This window comes from Suncus etruscus, chromosome 13 (genome assembly GCF_024139225.1).
Source record: "Suncus etruscus isolate mSunEtr1 chromosome 13, mSunEtr1.pri.cur, whole genome shotgun sequence".
In the NCBI taxonomy this organism is placed as follows: Eukaryota; Metazoa; Chordata; class Mammalia; order Eulipotyphla; family Soricidae; genus Suncus; species Suncus etruscus.
The window spans coordinates 27,165,489-27,187,877 of NC_064860.1; the positions used below are offsets into that span (position 1 = coordinate 27,165,489).

Consider the following 22,389-nt stretch of genomic DNA (forward strand, 5'->3'; position numbering starts at 1 on the left):
TCCAGGGCAATTATATGAGAGAAATGAAAATTCATTATCCTCATACAAATCTATACAAAAATCTATTCATGGGCTAGAGAAGTAGTACAGTGGGTAAGGTGCTTGCCTTGCATACAGAAGACCCAGGTTCAATTCCTGGCACCTTTATGGTGCATCAAAGAAATGCAGTTGACAACTACCATGACTTTTGAAGACCACCAAACCTACCAAGAATGATCTCTGAGCTCAGAACCAGAGGTAAGCCCTGAACACAACTAGGTGTTGTCCTCCCCCCACACAAACAAAAAAGGAAATGGTCATAGCAGTCTTACTTATAATATATGAATTAGGGAATAGTATTTATGACCTTCAATGGGTAAATAAGTTACATTCATGCTATGAAATACTCTTTGTTAATAAAAAGTAATTTAACTACTTATATATGCAACAGTGACAATGGGTTGCAAGAAGATTACGTATAAAAAAACTTATTTCAAAATTATCTGTATGATCCTATAAACCACATTGAGGAATTAGGTCTTCAGAGTGAAAGGAAGAACATGATAATCAGCCACTAGAGTAAGGGTAATTTTTATATCTTAGCCAGAGTAGTCACTACTTGAATTTACATATAATAAAATTGTAACTACAGGGCCTGGAGAGATAGCACAGCGGCTTGCAAGCAGCCGATCCAGGACCAAAGGTGGTTGGTTCGAATCCCGGTGTCCCATATGGTCCCCCGTGCCTGCCAGGAGCTATTTCTGAGCAGACAGCCAGGAGTAACCCCTGAGCACTGCCGGGTGTGGCCCAAAAACCAAAAAAAAAAAAAAAAAAAAATTGTAACTACATATAAAACAGTTAATGTGAAATAGTGACATCTAAAGACCTCTGAGTCATAGCAATGCCAATATCCTGGTTTTAATATTGTATTACAATTATGTAAGATATTATTACTGAAGGAATATGGGTGAACATATTGATACAGGAACTCTCTAGCATTCTTAGCAAATTATAATTCTATAACTAGTTCATAATAAAAGTTTTCTTAAAAAGACACTTGGTTTCTACTTCTCTTTCCATCCCTCTCTCTCCCTCCCGGCTGCTCATGTGGTGGTGGTGTCCCGGGGCTGCTACAAATGAAAGTAAAGGAGTTAAAAATCAGAGATTTTCCATACCTGAGCTGATGCAGTTCTTGCTGGCAGGAAAGGTTTTCCTGCCTGAGCTCTTCTTGTAAAATCTGAAATCTTTTTGTTTCATCTTGATATTCTTGATGTTGAGCCTTCAGTGGACGCAACTCAATGATCTCTTGGTTAATCTTTAAGTATTGCTGTTGCAGATTCTTCAATTCTTTCAGCTTTAAGCAAATGGAAAGAAAACAGATGATTCCTCACATCTCATTTACCCATTTTTAAGTGATCAGCAGCATTTTACTAAGTCAGACACCTGACCATTCGTTGACAAATCATTGCAGTCTGAGTCTCAAAAATGGGGAAATAACATGTGAAAACAATCTCCAAACAAGATGGCATTGACAACGTGGCTTAGCTCAAGTAAATCCATTTTTAGCCTCTGAATCTGGATAACCTAGGAAATTTTTTTCAGAAAAATAAAAAAGACTGACTAAACTACTGACTACACTAAAAGCTGCACAATTATTATATACACCTTTCTTGCTGTTCTGTCTGATAGTGAGCTGCATATAAAAGAAAGTAAGTAATGCTATAAAAAATTTACAAATTATAAATTTTAATTTTTTTGGGGGGTCACACCCAGAGGTGCTCACTAGTTAGTCCTGGCTCTGTGCTCAGAAATCGCTCCCAGCAGGCTCGGGGACCAAATGGGATAACGGGATTCAAACCACCATCCATCCTGGATCAGATGTTTGCAAGGCAAATGCCCTACTGATGCTCTATCTCTCCAGCCCCAAACTATAAAAATTTTTATATTGAACTCTTTTGACAAAGCTGAATTGGTTTTTATATAAGCATGAGAAACTTGAATCCTTTTACCTCTAATCTATCAAATGAACGGTCCTTAGAAGAGGCAGTGAGTGATACAGATGCTTTTTTTCCGTTTAACTATGACAAAATCTGAAAACATTATATATAAACATATATATTTATGTATATAAAACATATAAAAGTGTTTTTGGGAGTATGGAGGTGATAATACTCAGGGGACCATATTTGGTGCCAGAGATGAAATCAGAGTCAATTGCATTTAAGAAAAACACCTTAATTCTGTACTGTCTCTTTCACCCTTAGTCTTTATTTGAAGAAGGGTGGGGGTGGTTCCTAGGTGGTACGTAGAAAGTCAAGTGGCCCCACAGCAATCCTCAGCTAACTGGGTTAGTGGTTCAATGAAAGGTTCAAGGATACAGTGAGACTCATATCCTGCAGTGTCAGGGATTACCCAGGTTACCTATGCAATGTTTATGAGAGCTCTTAGGGTCTCTAGGGTACTCAAGGGGCCTTCAGGGCTTCACTCAGAAATATTTAGAAGGCCATATGATACTGGGGATCAAACCCAGGCCCAATACATGATATGCATGCATTCTAACTGCTATCGTATCTGTCTCTTGGCCTCTCTATTAGTCTTTAAAAAATTTTTTTTGAAATAAAACATTTGCATAAGTGAAATTTGAATATGGTAATGGCAGATAAAATAATTTAAATAATATATGTGTTCCTCTTAAAATCAAAAGAACCTGTTGAATGCATAAATGCAGTCATTATACATCTGGTATGTATAAGCACCTTCCTTCCTCCCTCCCTCCCTCCCTCCCTCCCTCCCTCCCTCCCTCCCTCCCTCCCTCCCTCCCTCTTCCCTTCTTCCTTCCTTCCTTCCTTCCTTCCTTCCTTCCTTCCTTCCTTCCTTCCTTCCTTCCTTCCTTCCTTCCTTTTTTTTTTTTTGTTTTTGAGTCACACCCAGCAGCGCTCAGGGTTTACTCCTGGCTCTACTCTCAGAAATCACTCCTGGCAGGCTCAGGGGACCATATGGAATGACGGGGTTCAAACCACTGTCCTTCTGCATGCAAGGCAAATGCCCTACCTCCATGCTATCTCTCCGGCCCCGCATTTATCTTTTTCTATAGAAATAATCTATTTAAGAGGGGGAAATAATGGAGAGTACCAAGACCAAACAGTTGTATGATCACTAAGTAATAAGCTAGACACAGAGGAGACCTATACTTGTAGCCCTGGGGGGGGGGTGAAGGTAGGGATATGGGATGCAAGATAGGAACAGGGGTGGAGGGAGACAACTTTGGTGATGGGAATGCCCTGATTTAATGTTAATATGTACCTAAAATATTACTGTGAAAGATATGTAAGCCACTTTGGTCAAAATAAAAATTATAATAAAAAAAAGAGAAAAATTATCTATTTAAAGGTTTAAACTCTCGGAGGAAGATCAGAGAAGGCGAAACACTTACTAGTCGGTCTCTGTCATTTTGGAGTGATGACATAGCTTTTTTTAAACTCTGTACTTCAGCTCGGCTCATTGAAGACTGGGCTGCAGATCTCTGCTTTCCATCTTCTGACTTGCGGTATTTCTCCAGTTCATTCAACAAGTGATCCCTCTCATTTTGTAGACTGTTCATAGCTTTAGAGAAGGACTGCACTTGGTTGTAAGAATCTTCTAGTTGTGAGGACAAGTAGCGTAGTTGCTCATCTTTAGACAGAAACTGTTGGTTGCCCTTCTGAAGGTTAGGAAAGTTGCTCTTTTTCATGGTGTGCACTGGAAAAGCAGCTCTATAAACAAGAGTGTCTCTTTCTCTGTTTAGAAAGCCCTGTTTTCTCAGCTGGACCAACTCTTTCATCCTGGCATCATATTTCTTTTTCAGTTCACCAAGTTCTTCACTAGCTTTATCTCTACTATTTTGTAGGGAATTCATAGAATTTCCAAAAGATTGGATTTGTGCCGTGAGATCTTTATTTTCTTTCGTGACCACGAGTAGTTTCTTTTCCATTTCCATCAGATCTCTTGCTAGCTCTGCCACTCTTTCTTCTGCTGTTTCCGTTTCATTTCTCATTATACCTGCATCATGGTGAAGATGCTTTAATTCTTTCTTCAATTTTTCTTCAACTTCACCTAATTTCTTGGTAGCTTCCTTCTGAACTCGAATCAATTCCTCTTCCAATTCTGCAATTCTCTTCTGAGAGAAGGAAAGTTTGGAGTTTAATATCTGAACTTCTTCTTCTTTTGTGTTTAATTGTGCCTGAAATACCCCTAAAGCACCTTCTTCTTGCAAGGCTGTCACTTGTCTCTTTAGTTGGGATACAGATAACTGCAAGTTATCAATCTCTTTTGATAACCCTTTTTTTTCCTCCTGGAGGACAAGAGAAGACCGCATCAGATCTTCCTTTGCTTCTTCAGATTCTTTCAGCTTTTCTTCTAATTTGGCATATTTGCTTTGTAGTTCCTTACTCTGCTGAAGTTGAACTTCAAGAAGTTGTTTCTGTTGAAGGTCCTTGCTTGTTATCACTTGGTTTAGGTCTTCTCTGTACTGGATCAGTTCTGCAACTAGCTTAGCATTCTCAGAATAGAGGTCGTCCATATGACTTCTCAAGCATCTGATTTCTTCCTTAAGTTTATTATTTTCAGCAGCGGCATCCTGGATCAGTTCATCTTTTTCTACAATTACTGAGAGATGCTTCTCTTCCAGCTTTTGATAGTCACCAATGATGCGGTCTCGGTCATCCTGAAGAGAAGACATAGCCTTAACAAAGGAATTTAACTGAGCCTTTTGCTGTATGTTTTCTTTTTGGATAGCTTTCAGTGCATCTGTAAGTTGATTGGTTTTGTGAGTAGTTTTTTTATTCTCTTCACCTAAAACACTATGCCCTTCCTCATGGGAAAGCAGATTTGTCAATTCTTTTATTTCTTTATCATGTTGTTGATGCAGTTCAGTAACAGCTACTTGGATTGCCTGTTCCTTGGCAGAAAGTAGGCCTATAATCCTCTGCTCTTTTATGTTAATTTCTTCATGTAGTCTATTTATCAGCTCTTTGGAGCCTTGAAGATCAGTTTCTAGCTGTTCATAATTAAGCTTGCAATCTTGTATATAGATTTCTTGTTGCTTTATGAGTTTTTCCAAATTTTCTTTCTCTTCCTTACATTTTTCTAAAGAGTTATTTAAATCAATTGACCGGTCTCTGAGAATCTGACATTCTGATTCCCACTTGGCTAGTTCAGACTGAGAATTGTGGTATAATTGTCGAGTCTCTTCTAGCTGGGACAAAAGTTCTTTCTTTTCCCCGTGCAGAGCATCACAGATCTTTTCTTGAAGCTGGACCTCTGTCTGGGCCTTGGACTCCCAAGTTTGTTTATCATGTGCAAGTCTAGGAAAAAAGGAGGCCATTAGTTTTTAAAGGAGGTCATAAATTAAAATTTTCAGGGTAAAATTATTGAATGCCCATAGTAGTAACATATATTCAAATAATCTATGAATAAATATGACTATATTTTAAGGTGGTCAAATTTTTTCAATAAAGTGTTAATTGCTCTACTAAGTGTTTATTTAATCCATATGTTTATTTTTGTGACATGACTTGGGAATAGACTTTCTTCTTTTACATGTCTGAAACCTAATCACAATCATTTATGTAATCAAGATGTTTAAATAAAGAAAAAAATTAAAAAAATATTCCTTTAAACTTTATTTTTTATTTTATTTATTTTTGTTTTGGGTCACACTCAGTGGTGCTCAGTTGTTACTCCTGACTCTGCACTCAGAAATCACTCCAGGCAGGCAAGGGGACCATATGGGATGCCGGGACTCGAATCACCATCCAACCTATGTTAGCAGCATGCAAGGCAAACGCCCTACCGCTGTGCTATTTCTCAGGCCCCTTTTTAAACTTTATTGATTGACTGACTGGTTTCTGGGCCACACCCAGCAGTGCTCAGGGGTTACTCCTGCACTTAGAAATCATCCCCGACAGGTTAGAGGACCATATGGGTCCATTCCGAATTGGCTACATGCAATGCAAACGTTCTACCGCTGTGCTATCTCTCCGGCCCCATGGAATAGGCTTTCTTCCATTTTATTTTACTTTACTCCATATAAGTCAATTTTATGTTCCTGAAAAAGTGAAGTCACAGTTCTCAGAATATAAGAGTCCTACTAAAAGTGCACACCTACAAAATATTGGGCACTTTGTCAATTCCTCTGCTTAAAAAGTTTTATAAAACTGGAGTTTAAGGAACATTATTCTAATAGGCATATGTAGTTTTAATTGATGTGAAATAAGGAGGAGAGAAAAGATTATTTAGAGACTAAGCTACAAATTTGAAAGTACCAAGGATAGTAAAAATAGAAATTAAAGCAAAAATTCTTTTTTTTTTTTTTTTTTTTTGGCCACAGCCAGTGATGCTCAGGGGTAACTCCTGGCTATGTGCTCAGTAAATCGCCCCTGGCTTTGGGGGACTATATGGGATGCTGGGGATCAAACCAAGGTCCATCATAGGTCAGCCGCATGCAAGGCAAATACCCTACCACTGTGCTACCACTCTGGCCCCTAAAGCAGAAATTTTAAAACAGAAAATTCCAAAACAGAAAACAGAAAGAAAAGCAAATATGGCTTTTTCATGCTAATACAAACTCTAGCAGAAAGTAATTTACTTAAAGAAAAGTCATAAGAAAATGTATATCTCAGGGAAATTTAAGTCAAATTAGTTTCACAGACTTAAGCAGAATTAGTTCACAGAGACTTTATCTTTACTTACCTTGGAAGAGTCTACTCTTACCTAGATATGTTTATCTTCAGTTCCTCCATATGGAAGGACATCTGCTTAAGTTGATCCTTTAGAACACTGCACTTCTCCTCTTTCAGTCCAATTTCTTCCTCTTTGGTTTGAATTGCCTCACTGAACTTCCTCTCCCACTTCTTGACTTCATCTATCACTCTGTCATCCTGGAGGGAAGACATGCTTTTAGTAAAGGCTGCAAGCTGAGCCACAGTAGTATCCAGGTATTCTTGAAGTTGCTTTACATCTTTGTCTTTTTGTTTCAAGATTATCTGAACCTCTCCAAATGTTTTTTCCAGGCAGACTTTTTCTTTGTGCAAAGCATCCAGTTTCTCTTGCATATTCTTCTTTTCTTCTAGGTGTTTCTCTTCTTCTTGCTCCAGCCTTCTTTCAAGATCTTCCTTTTGCTTCATCTGGCTTTTAACTGATTTTTTGATCGACTGAAGTTCCTTTTTCAACTTGAGATGATCTGCTAGGACCCTTGCTGCTTCGCTTTGAGTGTCATCCAGTAGTACTTTAGAACAAGCTAATTCTTTATCTGCCTTCTTGCAGTGTTCATTTGCTTCAGCAAGTTTTTCCTTGGTTGTCTCCAAATCTTTTTGGGACTCAGTTTGAACAAACTCTAAGGCTTTCATAGTACTCTGCAGAGAACCAATTTTTTCTTGGTACCTGATACAGTCCTTTTGCAGTTGCTTTACCTCATGCTGCTTCTCTTTTAACAACTCCTGAAGTTCCTCTACATGGCTTTTATTGACAGGCTCTTTCTGACTACCTTTTATTTTCTCTAAATATTCTTTCCTTATTTCTGATTCCACCTGAGTTTTCTCCTTTACTAACTGCTGCTTTTCTTCTTCCAACTCATCCACACATTTTTTTAGATTCTGCATTTCAGATTCTAGTTGTTCATTTTTTATCTGAGCATCAGTAACATCCTGATAATAATTTCCAATGCTACCATTAAGTTCCGCTAATTGATTCATAAGCCTCTCTTCTAAATCATCTTTCTCTTCTTCTGCTGTTTCCTTTAGCTTGGTAACTCTGGCAAACTCTTCTTGGATTTGCTGATTTAACAGGTTAATCTGGATGACTTCTTCCCGAAGCATGTTCAATTCTCTTTCCCTTTCTGTTATTTGAGTCAGTAAAGTGTCTCTCTCCTTTTCTAAAGTCTGGTTACATTCCCTTCCTTTCTGCCTTTCCTCCTCTAATTCAGCAATTCTCTCTTTGAACTGGTCAATCTGTTGTAGGTAATTACTTATTTCATGTGAGCTGATGTTCTCACTAATATTGGGCTTGGTACTGTTCTCTGGTGGAAATGAGTCTAATTTTTCAGATTTTACACTTGTATTCAAAGATCCTGGCTCATTATCTTCTACAGGAACAGACTGTGTTGTCCCTTCAATGGTATTCGTTTGGTTATGCATCTCTGTGGCATCTGAATGAATGGATTTAGACACATTCATTTCTATCTGATTCTTTAAATCTTTGACCTCTTCACTTAGAGACTCCTTCTCAGTTATTAGGACCTTAAACTCGTTAGAAAGGGTTTCATACTCTATTTTGACTCTTTCTAGCTCCTCCTTCATGCTGGAATTTGAAGTGCGAAGTGATTCTATGCAATCCTTAGATGGCCCATCTCCAGAGGACACTTCTGCTCTAAGCTGTTCATTCTCTTCTTCCAATTCTATAATTTTCTGCTGTTTGGCCTTAGCAAACTTTCTCATCTTTTCTTTCATTTCCTCTATTTCCTGTCCAGCTTCCTGCAGTAGCTTTTCTGTCTCTTTCTTACTTGTTTGTGCGTTTCTTAACTTAGCATTTAATTCTTGCTTTTCCTGCCTAACAGTCTGCTGAATCCTTTCGGTCTCATTACTGACATTCTCATAGGATTGCAGAAGGATTTCATATTCTCTTTGTAACTCTTGGTGTTTCTTTTGCCATTCCGTACTTTCTGCAACCTTAGAACATGTTAAAGATTCCATTTCCTTCAATAACTTTTCTTTGTCTTCAGTAAGACCCTCCAAAGCTAACTTCAGGCTTTCACAAGAACCATTGAGACTTTTATTTTCCACTAAAGATAGATCTATTTCTGTGATGAGTTTGTCTCTTTCTTCCTGAAGGAGCGTTAATTTTCCTACGAATATATCTTTTTCTTTCTTTGCAGCCAAAAGCTGGCTCTCTGCATCTGCCAGAGATTTGGTCAGGTGTTCAATGGTATCTCTGGCCAAAGACAACTCCTCTTGGAGATTTTTGTTTTCTTTCAGTGTTTCTTTTCTGGAAATAAGAGCAGCTTGCAGTTTCCTCTGCATTTGTTGCTTTGCTTTATTTTCTTCTCCGATCCTATCTGGTTTTTCTTGCATTTCACAAAGCTCCACCTGTAACTGCTTAATCTTCTTATCATGCTCCTTAGCTTGTATTTCTAACTGTGTATGAAGAGCTTTGATTAAATCCTCTTGTTCTGTTACCTCTGCCTGCATTTTCGTAAGGATTGCTTCTTTCCCACTTACTTGTTCAGAAAGGAATCGAACTTCTTGTTCCTTTTCTCTTATGAGCTTCTGCAGTTCATCTAACTCAGATTGTAATTCTCTTAAATGTGCAAATTCATTGATTTCTAGTTGGCAGCTGTCCAATTTTTGTCTTAGACTATCAACCTGGGCCTCAGCTTCCTGAGCTGCTACCTTCAGACTCTGGATTTCTAAACCTTGTTCTTTAAACTGACCTTGTAATTGAAGAACCTCCTCTGATTTTTTGGTAAGTTCACATGTTGTAGTACTAAGCTTTAACTCTACCTCCTCTTTCTCGGTCTCTACTTCTTTGAGTTTAGTTATAATTTGGGAAATAAGATTATTATCCTGCAGGTTATTTGCACTTCCTGGATGAGAAGGCCAGTCTGGGCATAAGCTGGACTCTGATACTGGCTGGGCAAGTTGCTGCTTTGTAGCTTTAAATAATTGTTCTTCTAAACCCTGAATGGGAGATCCTAGTTCTTGTTGGCCAATACCTGGGCCTTTTCTGTCAGCGCTCTCTCTTATTTGAATCTGGAGTTGCCTTAGCTGGTGTTCAATGTTCTCCTTTTCTTTGCTTTGCATATCAAACTGTTCTTGCAAGTGATTATAGTCATCTTTCTGTTGCTTTAGCTCCTCCCTAAGATGTTTTTCTTTCTCCTGCGCTTTTTTGATAATCATTTTGCGAGAGACTAACACTTGCTGGAGCTTCTTTTGCAGCTGCTCCTTTTCTTTTTCAAGATCCTTTATCTTACATTCCAGTTCTAGTTGCCAGTGTTCTCCACTACCCGCCTCTGTCATAATCATTGACGCAGTTTCTTTTACAGGTACTTCCAACCCTCCATCACCTACATTCTGGTCACCTAAAGTTAACTTTTGAATAACTGCTTGTTTTTCAACAAGTTCTTCTTGGAGCAAATATATTTGGTCTGTCTTGTTTTTCAATTTCTGGCTCAACTCTTGAACCACAACCTGTAGCTGCTCTTGAGCTGCTACCCCTTCTAAATCTTCCATTAGGTGCTCTACATCTACTTCTTTCTTAGATAGAGTTTGTTTTAAAGAAATTTCCATTTCTTGGTACTGAGGTATCATGCAATTGTCTGAGTCCTCTTTGTCTTCTTCCATTGTCCTCTTTTCAATCTCATTGACTGAGATATTACTCCTAGATTCATCTTTCACATTGGCCAGTTCCTCTTCTAGTCTGCTAACTCTCTGTAGAAGTTCCTTCCTATGAGTAAGGGCTGCCCGGAGTTGTCTTTTTCTCAGTTCATTTTCTCTCTTTACAAGCTGTAATTCATGTTGAAGTTCTTCTTTACTTATTATTAGCCCTACCGAGTTCAATGCTTCACTATTCTGTTTAAGTTCAGGGAAAAACTCTTTTTTTTTCACCTGTTCTTTTTTCTCTTCAGCTCTTGATAATAAATTCAACTGTTCTTTCAGAGTGTTAATTTCAACCCCAAGATAAAACTTCTCTTCATTAAGCTGAACCATTTTCTCAGTCATACTAAAGTTAATATCTTTGACTTGTTGATCCTTCTCTTCAATGGTCTGTTGGAGAGTTTGTACATCTCTCTTTTTCTCTAGTAATAGCTGATCCATCTTTTCTATTTCCAGTTCCTTCTGTGAAAGGTTCTGGGAAAGTTCTTCCACCTTATTTAAGATATCCTTAGCATATTCTTCTTTTTCAAGTACTTCACTTTCCTTCTTTTGCAGCTGACTTTGCAGGTCTTTTATTAATTCACTCTGCTCAGAAAACTGAAGGTGGACATTATCAAGTTCATTTTGTAAATCTTCAAGTTTCACAGCCTGAGATTTGCCTTCTATACTAAGATTGTGGATCTGTTCAGGAAGCAAGTTATGATGACTTGTTTGGTTTTTACAGTCAAGTCCTCTTTGACTTTCTGATTCTGGAAAGTTTACTTCCAGATCTTGTACTTGAACCCTCTGTGCTGTTGACACACTGAGTTCTATCACTTGTGTAAGAGGCTGGTCTTTTTCTTCAGACAGAGCATTGTTGGCCTTTTCAGCATTATTCTCAAACTCTTCACTCTGCTGGGATAGGCTGCTTATTTCCTTTTTCTCATCTAAATTTCTCACATACGGTTCTTCCATCTTACCACAGCTTGTCTCAAGTTCTAAATTTTGATTTTTTAGTCCTTCTGGTGACATTGCGGTATCATCCTGGTGACATTGAGAAATATTTGATATATTTGAAGGGGGGTTATCAGATTCATCTTGCTTTGTTGATTTCAGTTCCATTCCAGCATCAGTTAAAGGTATTTCTTTAGATGTCCTACTCTGATGTTTAGTGCTCATCTGTTCTTCTTTTTCGGATTCTGGAAGAGTGATCTCATTGTCTGGCATTGGAGAAAAATGATCCCTTGTATCTTCAAGCAATATTCCTTCACTCTCCACCTGTTTCATCTCTTTCTGGTCAAGGATGTCGGGGTCACCCTCAGCTCTTTTGCCCTGGAGTTGCAATTTAAGAAATGCAATCTCCTCCTGAGCTTCTCTCATTTCCAATAGTAAAACAGATAGCTCCTTATGTTTCTGAGAAAATGTATTCTCAGATATATCTTGTTCAGTTTCCTCAGTAGAAACACTTCTCTTAGCAAGCTTGCCAGTATCATCCATGGTGATCTGTAAAGAAAAAAATGTTTTAATTTTATAAAATATTTTATAAAAAATAGCTTAACTAAAAGATGTTATCTTCTGCATTATTCAATATCTGAAAATTTTAATCCAAACCTCTTTCCTAACATAAAACATCAAAACACTTTTAAAATTAGCTAGAAAATCAGATTGAAGGCACACTGTCAATCTGCAGTAAGGCAAAGTCATATTCATAAAATCTATTAGCAAACCTGGAACCTTTGATATTCATCACTTCAGAAACCTGTCTTCAAATTAAAATACTTTGTTATTAAAAATTGTTTAAATATAAAGGAATAAGAAAATGAATTAAATTCCTATTTCATCCCAATTCCAAGCCAAGGAACAATATATAAGATTCTTTTTCTTAAACTATCCACTGATATAAGAAATATTATATAGGATAATCATTAACAATGGATTAATGGATTACCAAATAGATTAAAAAATTACCAGGATTAAATAATAAAAATAATTAAATTTGGAAGAAAAAATGGTATAAATAAAATAGTGGCCAAGAGTATAAATTCTAAAACCCAACTGTCTGAATTAGCATTTAACTCTACTATTTTACTAACAGAAACAATCATTAGCTAATAAATTTTAGGTATTTTATTAGTAAGAAAAAGATCATTGTTTTATTTATTTATTTTTTATTTTATTTTTTTTTTTGGTTTTTGGGCCACACCCGTTTGACGCTCAGGGGTTACTCCTGGCTATGTGCTCAGAAATCGCCCCTGGCTTGGGGGGACCATATGGGATGCCGAGGGATCGAACCGCGGTCCGTTCCTTGGTAGCGCTTACAAGGCAGACACCTTATCTCCAGCGCCACCTTCCCGGCCCCAAGATCATTGTTTTAAAAGTATTAGGAAAAGCAAACGTTCACTGTTCATTATTTTTACTCACTTAAAAATATTTTGCTCTCTGCAAAATATAGTAACACTCAACTTTCTTGTTTTTTTGGGGGGGGGGTTGGGTTTGGGTTTTGGGTTTTTAGGTCATGCCTGGCGGTGCTCAGGGGTTACTCCTGGCTCTACGCTCAGAAATCACTCCTGGCAGGCTCAGGGGACCATATGGGATGCTGGGATTTGAACCACTGTGCTGCATGCAAGGCAAATGCCTTACCTCCATACTATCTCTCCGGCCCCTTACACTCAACTTTCTATGATCTAAAACTAGTCAGTATTTAGGAGAGGGAAGTTCATGTATAAAAACTTTATTCCTCATTCTGTCCATATGTGACAATATTTCTCTCTTCCTCACTGAGCTTAATTTATAGGAAATAAAACTTTTTTTTGCTTTTATTTTGGGGTCACACTCAGCAATGATCAGGGGATACTCATGTCTCTGCACTCAAGAATAATTCACGATTATCTGGAGACCATATGGGATGAAGGAATTAAGCCTTTGTCGGTCACATGCAAGGCAAGAGTCTTACCTACTGACCATCTCTCCAGTTGTATAGGACCCATCTAAACAAAATTTATGACTTAACAGCAAAACAGAAAGACTGGCTTCCTTCCTCCAAAAAAGGGCATTCCACCAATAGACTGACTTCCAACTTGAAACACAGTTCTTCTAGCTGACTACTCTAAATTTCTGAAATGCCCTTATATTTTGACTTCATCAAATTGCATCATTTGTTGAACAATTTCTTTTAAAACTTTCAGGGATTAAAAAATTGTTTTCAACTCTGGTGTTAGGGGCCAGAGCAATAACACAGTGGGTAGGGCACTTGCCTTGCATGCTGCTAACCTGAGTTATGTTCCTAACATCCCATATAGCATCCCTGTGACTTCCAAAAGTGATTTCTGAGTGCAGAGCAGGGAATAATCCCTGAGCACTTCCAGGGATGGTCCCAAATTAAATAAACTCTGGTGTTAGATTACATAAATAAAAATGCAAAGGAAAAGGACAACTGATGGTAGAAGGAAAAAGGGAGAGAACTGGTACTAAAACAAGGGCAAGGGTGATTAAATACATTTGTATAAATATAAAACAATGAATTTAACTCAACACAATATTCAACCAAAGTGCATTGCAGGTTATAAAAATGCCATTCTTAGAGATACCCTTATATATATATATACATATACATATACATATATATATACACACACACACATACATATTCCCAAGTCAAACTCTACCAACTGGTAATAATTAATTATATATTTATCTAATGTCTTCAGTGAAAACTTTTCTAAATATCCAACAGAGTCCACATAACATATCAGATGATAATTATCTAGTATGAGATATAAGAATTCCCAAATAAGAACTTCCAGTTCCTGCACTGGTTCAAGTTAAAATAATTTCCATTGTTCAGAAACAAATTAAGTGATTTATTACCATATACTTTCCTCAAATTGACCTCACTTTCTTTTTTTGTTTTGTTTTGTTTTTGGGTCACACCCAGCAGCTCTGAGGGGTTACTCCTGGCTCCACGCTCAGAAATCACTCCTGGTAGGCTAGGGGGACAATATGGGATGCCGGGATTTGAACCAATGACCTTCTGCAGGAAAGGTAAATGCCTTACATCCATGCTATCTCTCCAGCCCCTTGACCTCATTTCTTTTTTTTAGGGGGTCACACCCGGCTGTGCTCAGGGATTACTCCTGGCTGTCTGCTCAGAAATAGCTCCTGGCAGGCACGGGGGACCATATGGGACACCGGGATTTGAACCAACCACCTTTGGTCCTGGATCAGCTGCTTGCAAGGCAAACGCCGCTGTGCTATCTCTCTGGGCCCTTGACCTCACTTTCTAAGTAATACAAATTTTTGTCAGCATTAAAAAAATTTCAGAAATGTTTCACCTCATTTAATTCACTCTTATTATTTAAAAATAAAATCACTTACCTCACTGACGTCTTTATCTGACTCTGCAACTTTATTCTGAGCCTCCAGAAGAGTAATTTGAGAAGATAGTTTTTCTGAAAGCCATGAATTGAATATGTTTAGAAAATATGTATACTTGATAAAATAGAGATAAGACAGTAGACGAGGTTATTGAGATACATTAAATAACCAAGACAAAACAAACAGCAAAAGGAATCTGGAGTGATAGCACAGCAAATAGGGTACCTGCCTTGCACATGGCATATCCAAGTTGGATTCTATATACCCCATATAGGCATCAAGAGGCCAACCAAGAGTGAGCCTTGAGTAAGAGCCACAACTGAGTACTAGCCACCTGAGTGTGGTCCAAAAACAACAAACAACAACCGCAACATAATACTTTTTTTTGGGGTTTTGCTTTTTGGGTGGTCGCACCTCTGACACTCTGAGGTTACTCATGGCTATGCGCTCAGAAATTGCTCCTGGCTTGAGGGGACCATATGGGGATCGAACCACGGTCAGTCCTAGGCTAGAGCTTGCAAGATGGACACCTTGCCTCTAGTGCCACCACTCCCTCTCCCCTGCAACAAAATTAATTACTTATGATATATTCCTAAGTTTGAAGTAAGTGAAAGTGTGAAAATAGGTTGCAAATATTTACTTTAGAGTTCAAGAAATAATACAAACTTGATTAGAAGGGCTGAAAAAAATACAAACTTTATTTGAGGGACTGAAGCAATAGTACAGTGGGTAGGAAACGGGCCTTAAACATAGTTAACCTGTGTAGATCCCTAGCATCACATCTGGTCTCCTGAATCCTGCTAAGGGGATTTCCTGACCATAGGATCAGGAGGAAGCATTGAGCACTGCCAGGGGTAGCCCCCAAACAAACAGAAAAACCCAAACACCAAAACCCATGAATCTTCATCTATACTGATATCTTTTAGTTCACCCCACAAATTTATTCTATGGAAAATCATGCAGATTTTTTTTTTTTTTTTTTTTTTTGCTTTTGGGCTACACCTGGTGACACTTAGGGTTACTGATTATGTACTTAGAAATAGCTCCTGCAAGGCAAAAGCCCTATCGCTTGTACCACCGCTCCGCCCACCCCCCTTTTTCATACTGAAATTTTGTTTGATTTTTTTTTTTTGGGTCACCCGACAGCGCTCAGGGATAAATCTTGGCTCTACACTCAAGAATTACTCCTGGCTATTCTCTGGACCATATGGCATATGGGAATCGAAACTGGGTTGGCCGTTTGCAAGGCAAGCACCCTATCTCTTTAGCCTCAATCTTGCTGAATTCATAGCCCGTACAGCACAATGTTAAAAATAAAATACAGGAACTGTGCTCTAATTGTTAACGTGCACTAGTCCCATCATCAATAATTATCAGCACTACTATAAAATAATTCTTTTACAGGAGGTGGCTTAGACCACAACAGCAGTTCTTAGGCTATTTCTGGATTTGTGCTCAAGAGTGAACCAGTTGTGGAGCTTCCGCTGCATGCAAGAAAAGAATCTTTTTGTTTTTTTTGTTTTTTTGGTTTTTGGGCCACACCCGGCGGTGCTCAGGGGTTACTCCTGGCTGTCTGCTCAGAAATAGCTCCTGGCAGACACGGGGGACCATATGGGACACCGGGATTCCAACCAACCACCTTTGGTCCTGGATCGGCTGCTTGCAAGGCAAACGCCGCTGTGCTATCTCTCCGGACCCAAGAAAAGAATCTTAATCCATGAAGTATCTCTCAGGTTTGTCAAAAACAGTTAAAGCACAGAATAAGAATATGTATCGCTGTACATATACAGAGATAACAGTAGAGGCACTTGTGGGGTCAGAAGACAGAGCTTTAGTTTATATTTGTACATACCATTCTCAGCTTTCAGCTCCTCCAATTCTCTAGAACTAAGAAGCAAAGCTCCCTTTTCATTTTCTAGTTCAATTATCCGCTCTCGCAAAAAGGCAGTATCCTCTTCAGTGTCTGCCTAGATTAGATAGAAAGACAGTCTTTAATGTTTCTTAGAGAGAAATTCAGGTATGAATGCCCATAAAACTTCTGGTATCTCTTTGAAAACTACCCAACCCCTGAAAGTATTTCAAAACAGCATCTACTTATAGCTGCCCCAGTAATCTTTAAAGTAAAGCTCTTTTTATCAAAAGCAGAATGTGAAATATTTACATAAAACTTCCTGTTTATTGGCTTTTGAATTTAGGATGGAAGCCTGTATTACAAAGTAAAAAATATGAAGACTAAAGCACACAAAAGACACATTTGGATACTATAATAACATAATGTTACATTAATGACACCTGGTACAAAGACTGTTCAAATTTTTCTTTTTGTCTCTGTTTTGGCATATACATTGGTGCCTGGGCTTACCCCTGAGATGTGGGTAATACTCAAGAGACTGTGGTGCTGAGGTTCAAACCCACTTTGACTACATGCAAGACCTTATTTCCTGTATGGAATATCTTCATGTGTTGGGGTTAAGAACATGTTTCCAACAGAAGAGAATTATAAACATTAAAAACTGCTAAATAAGACTTTCAAAATATCAAATGTCTGCTAAGTAAAAGACATCATGAAGAAAATGAATAGGATGAGGCACCGTGAAAAAAAAAATTCAACAGTCTTCTGATTATAGATTGACATTCAGACATAAAACAACTAGAAAATAAATAAAAGGGCAAAACCTTATTTTTTTTTTTAAATGGGTAAAGGACTTCAGCAGATAGTTAACAAAGAAGTTATAGTGGAGACCAGTTACACTAGCATTCTGGGGATAAAGGAGAGAGATAAGGGATGCTGGCTGGGAACAGGGGTAGAAGGAGGACAACACTGGTGGTGGGACTATTCCTCATTTATTGTCACTATGTATCTTAGATATTGCTGTGAAAGATTTGTAATTTACTTTGGCCACAATAAAAATTAAAAACAGGAACAAAAACAAAGTTAAGTTATAGAGCAAAAAATTTCAAGGAACACTATACAAACAAAGAATGACCAAAAGCAACAGAAATGGAGAGTTTATTCTAAAATTGAGCTTATTTAACGGGGTTACTTAAGAGAGAGTGGTTGGATAAGCAATGTCTTTGGACACTGGTGAAGAAAGGCAGGCACTCTGGTGGGGGATTTGGTGTTGAAATGGTGTAGAAAGTAATAGTATGAGCAGATAGGGCACTTGCCATGTATGCAGAGGACCTGGGTTAGATCTCCAAAATCCTTTATGGTGGTCCCCAAACCCCACCATGAATAATACCTGAGCACAGATGCAGGAGTAATTTCTGAGCACTACCAGGTATGCCCCTACCAAAAAGATCAATGTAAGATTGAAACTATCACTAGCAGTATTGTGAATTCTGGTCACTTAATAAACATGGAAATACACACAAACACATACATACAAGGATGAAAGAAATAAAAATGTTGTTCAACACCGTTTGTATTAGGGAATGGAAATTGATAAATCCACACTGAGATACTAAAATATATCATCAAATTGGATGGTTTCAAACTATCAATCCCAAATCATTAGAGGCTACATTGAACAGCTAAAACACTTATTATTTTAGGTGTGAGTATCAGATAATAAAATCACTTTGGGAAGATACCTGACAATTCTTTACAAAGGTAACTATCTTTTCTCTATGGCCTAGAATTCCTCAGTATAAATGGCCAAAGAGAAATGAAAACATGCACAAACAAATAGTTGTATGAAAATGCTCCAGCATCTTCACATTTAGAGGAAACTAAAAAATCTTTACATAAAAATTGTGGTACTCAGAAAGTAGAACATTCAGCAATAGAGAAAAATTATGCTATTGTACAATAAAATGAACCAATCTTAAGACATATTGAGTAAAATAAATTTTATATTACAAAGAAAATATTGTATATTTTAGATGACAGGATTAAAAATTTAGTGATGTACATGGGATTAAGCAGTTAACTGTATCACATTAAGTGGTTTTATTTTATTTACATAGGTCTAACTCATAGATTTAAATAATCAAAAACTGGTTTTTTTTTCAGTGTTCATTGTATAGCTTTTTTTCTCTAATTTTTATTGTGACCAAAGTGCATTACACTGCATCGTTTATGGTACATAGTGACAATGAATAAGGGGCATTCCCACCACCAGTGCTGTCCTTCCTCCACCCCTGTTCCCAGCTTGTATCCCATATCTCCCTCCATTACCCCCCACGCCAGAATGCTAGTGCAACTGGTCTCCACTTTACAGCTTGTTGTAGATTGAGCATCCATTCCACCATCATTGGAGATAAAAAGGATAAGAAAAAAGGGAGAAAAAACTTTAGTACCAACTACCAAAAAAAGAAAGAGAGAAAAAAAGGATAAAAGGAAGAAAAATGGAAGAAAAAAAGAAAAAAATGCACCTGGATAAAAATAAATCACCAAATAATAACCACAAGAGTGAAAAAGAAAGAGAAAAAGTGGAAGAAAAAAGAGAAGGAAAATAAAGTCAAAAACTAACAAATCAAAACAAAACAAGAAAAAGTAGGGGTGCTGGAGTGGCAGGATTTGGCATAGGCACAGTAAGCATTGGGGAAGAAAGGGAATTCCCGGGGCCTACGAGATTCAGGGTTTCTCCATCCTTGAAGCATACCATCATGGGATCAACCCCTGGCTCCATATATACTCATAAAAATTGGTTTTTATTGATTTACTTTATTGTTTTAATTTGCCATTCCTTTAACTTTTGTTGGAGTAAGTAATATGAAGTAAAATTGTCATTTGTCCACCAGTAGTGTACTGGGAAGTGGGAGGGAACTTGGAGACATTGGTGGAGAAAAGAGGATTCTGGCAGTGAGATCAATGTTGTGGAACATTGCCTGCAACTACTCTATTATAAACAATATTGTTATCAGAATATCTTAATAAAAATAAAATAAATCAACCTCTACATTTACATACTACTCTCTGACAGACCGTCTCACAAAAGAGAAGATTCTGTGCCCTTTCACTAAAATAATACACATTGTGAGGTCCAAGTGATAACTCAGCAGATGGTTGACCCAGCCTGCCCCTCAGCATTCCATAAGGCACTCTAAGCATGGCAGGAGTAATTTTTGAACTCAGAGCCCACAAATGCCACTGGGTGTGCACCAAAAATAAACAGAAATAAGCAACAACTTCTCCCCACTAGTTTTAAAAGAGAAAAAAATCCTAGATATTATGAAATCACATATATATTATGTAAAACAGACAAAATTAATCTAAAATGTAAAAATGTAAAAAAAATAAAATAAAATAAAATAAAATGTAAAAATGTTCCTTTGGAATAAAACTGTGAACTACAAAAAGATAAGATGTTTTGTGTGTCCTGGATTTTATTCCCCCTCAGACTATCTAAAAAAGATAAAAGGGAATATCTCTGTTTTCTTTTTTTGTTTCTGTAGATGTATTTTGTTAATGCTTATAACTCTTAGTGCTTATCTCCATATGTAGAGGTAGCCTCCCCCCATCTCTTTCTTTTAATCTGCTTAATAGGAAATTCTAGTAGAGAAGTCTTGCTTGGGATATGAGCTCAGGTCAAAACCACGGCATATAGATTGTATAGCTTGTTATTTTTAACCCCAATGCACCAGTAATATAATATGGCACTATTCCTTTTTGCATAGGCACAGTAAAATGGGGACACCTGATGTACAGAAAAAAGTTCTTACCTAATAGGGATAAGAACCCATAAATTTTATAGTGCAGATGCACCTACCATCCTGAACATTTGTCATGGTGTCTTGACTTAAGCCTCAATCAATTGGACATTGACTGTCCTCCCCAAACCCCAGATCCCAATATTAGAACTTGAACAGTTTCCTGAACCAGCCCGAGGAATCAAACTACCCCACTGGCACCAACTTGCTCCAGAGTATGTTCATATGACACCCTGACAACAAGGAAACAACAACTTGATATAAGGTCAGGTTGACCTACCTCACTGTTAAAGCATTAGTAGATGCTCCTAAGATCTGAGTACAACAAATGTGACTCAGCAGAACATTACCTGGAGCCATTAAGAAAGACTTTACCCTAGACTTTATCCAAGGATCTGTGAAGACTGACTTTGACAACCGCAACTGAACAGAACTTCTCCTGGTACCATAAAGCAAGGCATTGGGGTTGGACACCCAAGCTGCCTGGAGCCTTTAGTTGGTCTATGTCAATATATCTTTTCTAATTATCCCAACTTTTACTGTGCCTATGCAAAAAAAAAAATCTTGCCACATAACCACCCCCCCCCCCGTTTTTTATATCTACTGCATAGGGGCTACTGCCTTTCTCATAGAACCGTATATCTTTCTACAAATTAAAAATAAAAAATGGGGTGATGGGAACCATGAGCATTGAGTAAAAAAAAAAAAAACAGAGTCAGATCTAAATACCAAACCAAAGTCAACAACAATAGTATCAAGAGACATAAACTATAATAAGCTACACACAAGGGCTGGAGAGATAGCATGGAGATAGGGCATTTGCCTTGCATGCAGAAGGATGTTTGGTTCAAATCCTGGCATCTCATATGTTCCCCTGGAGCTTGCCAGGAGTGATTTCTGAGCGTAGAGCCAGAAGTAACCCCTGAACGCTGCCGGGTGTGACCCAAAAACCAAAAACCAAAAAATAATTAAAAAAATAAAAGCTAAACATAAAATGGGCCTGCTACACTAGTAGTTCATGGGGCTAAAGGCGGAGGTATGGGATGCATTCTGGGAACTATGGTGGAGGGAGGTAAACACTGGTGGTGGGAATGGCCCTAATTCACTGTCACTATATGCCTGAAATACAACTGCGAAAGATCTGTAATTTAAAAAAAAAAGGGGGGGGGGAGATTTTGTGAGTTAATAGTAACATATCTTCATCAGTAAATGAGTAATAGGCATTTATACCTTTCGAGCCTCTTAAATTCCAATACTTCAGAAGAAAACAACACTATAAGCAAATATTAAAATCTAGTCAGTGATACGCACACTAAAAAATTTAGATAAAATATATTAATACCTGTAATCTACTATGGAATGTATAGACTGATAGATAAATGGAAATTTTATAAGGCAATTATAGTAATTTTAGAATAGAGAGTACTCTAAAGGTGCCATTATAAACTTGTTTCTTTCTTTGTGTGTTATGAAAAAACGTTGAAATTGTTGAAGATGGGAGACTAGAAGAGATTGGTAAATTTGTATGCTAAAAACCAGAAAACAAAAATCTCTTAATAATACACATAATACTGACAGAACCAAGGGATTGCTAACAAATATATGCAGTTTAGGCGGTTATAATCATCATTACATGAGGGACAATAAAAAAATCAATAAAATGGGGCCGGTGAGATAGCATGGAGGTAGGGTGTTTGCCTTGCATGTAGAAGGATGGTGGTTCGAATCCTGGCATCCCATATGGTCCCTTGAGCCTGCCAGGGGTGATTTCTGAGAGTAGAGTCAGGATTAGCCCTGAGTGCTGCTGGGTGTGACCAAAACAAACAAACAAACAAAAATATATGTATCAATAAGTTATTATGAACAAATCTAGTAATATTAGATTGACTCTGGTCAAATAAGAAAAAGTCCATGGGGCCAGAGACATTGCATAATAGTAAGGCATTTACCTTTCACGTGGCCTACCCAGGATGATCCGGGTTCAATTCCCGGCATC

The 22,389-nt window shown here is 37.8% G+C and overlaps 1 protein-coding gene across 1 annotated transcript in view; it reads right to left on the reverse strand.

Annotated features, from left to right (window-relative positions):
• GOLGB1 (golgin B1) overlaps positions 1-22,389 on the reverse strand; it is a 74,442-nt gene that overhangs the window by 11,900 nt on the left and 40,153 nt on the right. Inside the window, exons 13-17 of the mRNA XM_049785863.1 lie at positions 16,591-16,705; positions 14,739-14,812; positions 6,730-11,867; positions 3,413-5,321; positions 1,155-1,333 (exon numbers count right to left, since the gene is read on the reverse strand). Of these exons, the coding sequence (XP_049641820.1) occupies positions 1,155-1,333; positions 3,413-5,321; positions 6,730-11,867; positions 14,739-14,812; positions 16,591-16,705 (7,415 nt within the window). The remainder of the gene's footprint in view (positions 1-1,154; positions 1,334-3,412; positions 5,322-6,729; positions 11,868-14,738; positions 14,813-16,590; positions 16,706-22,389) is intronic.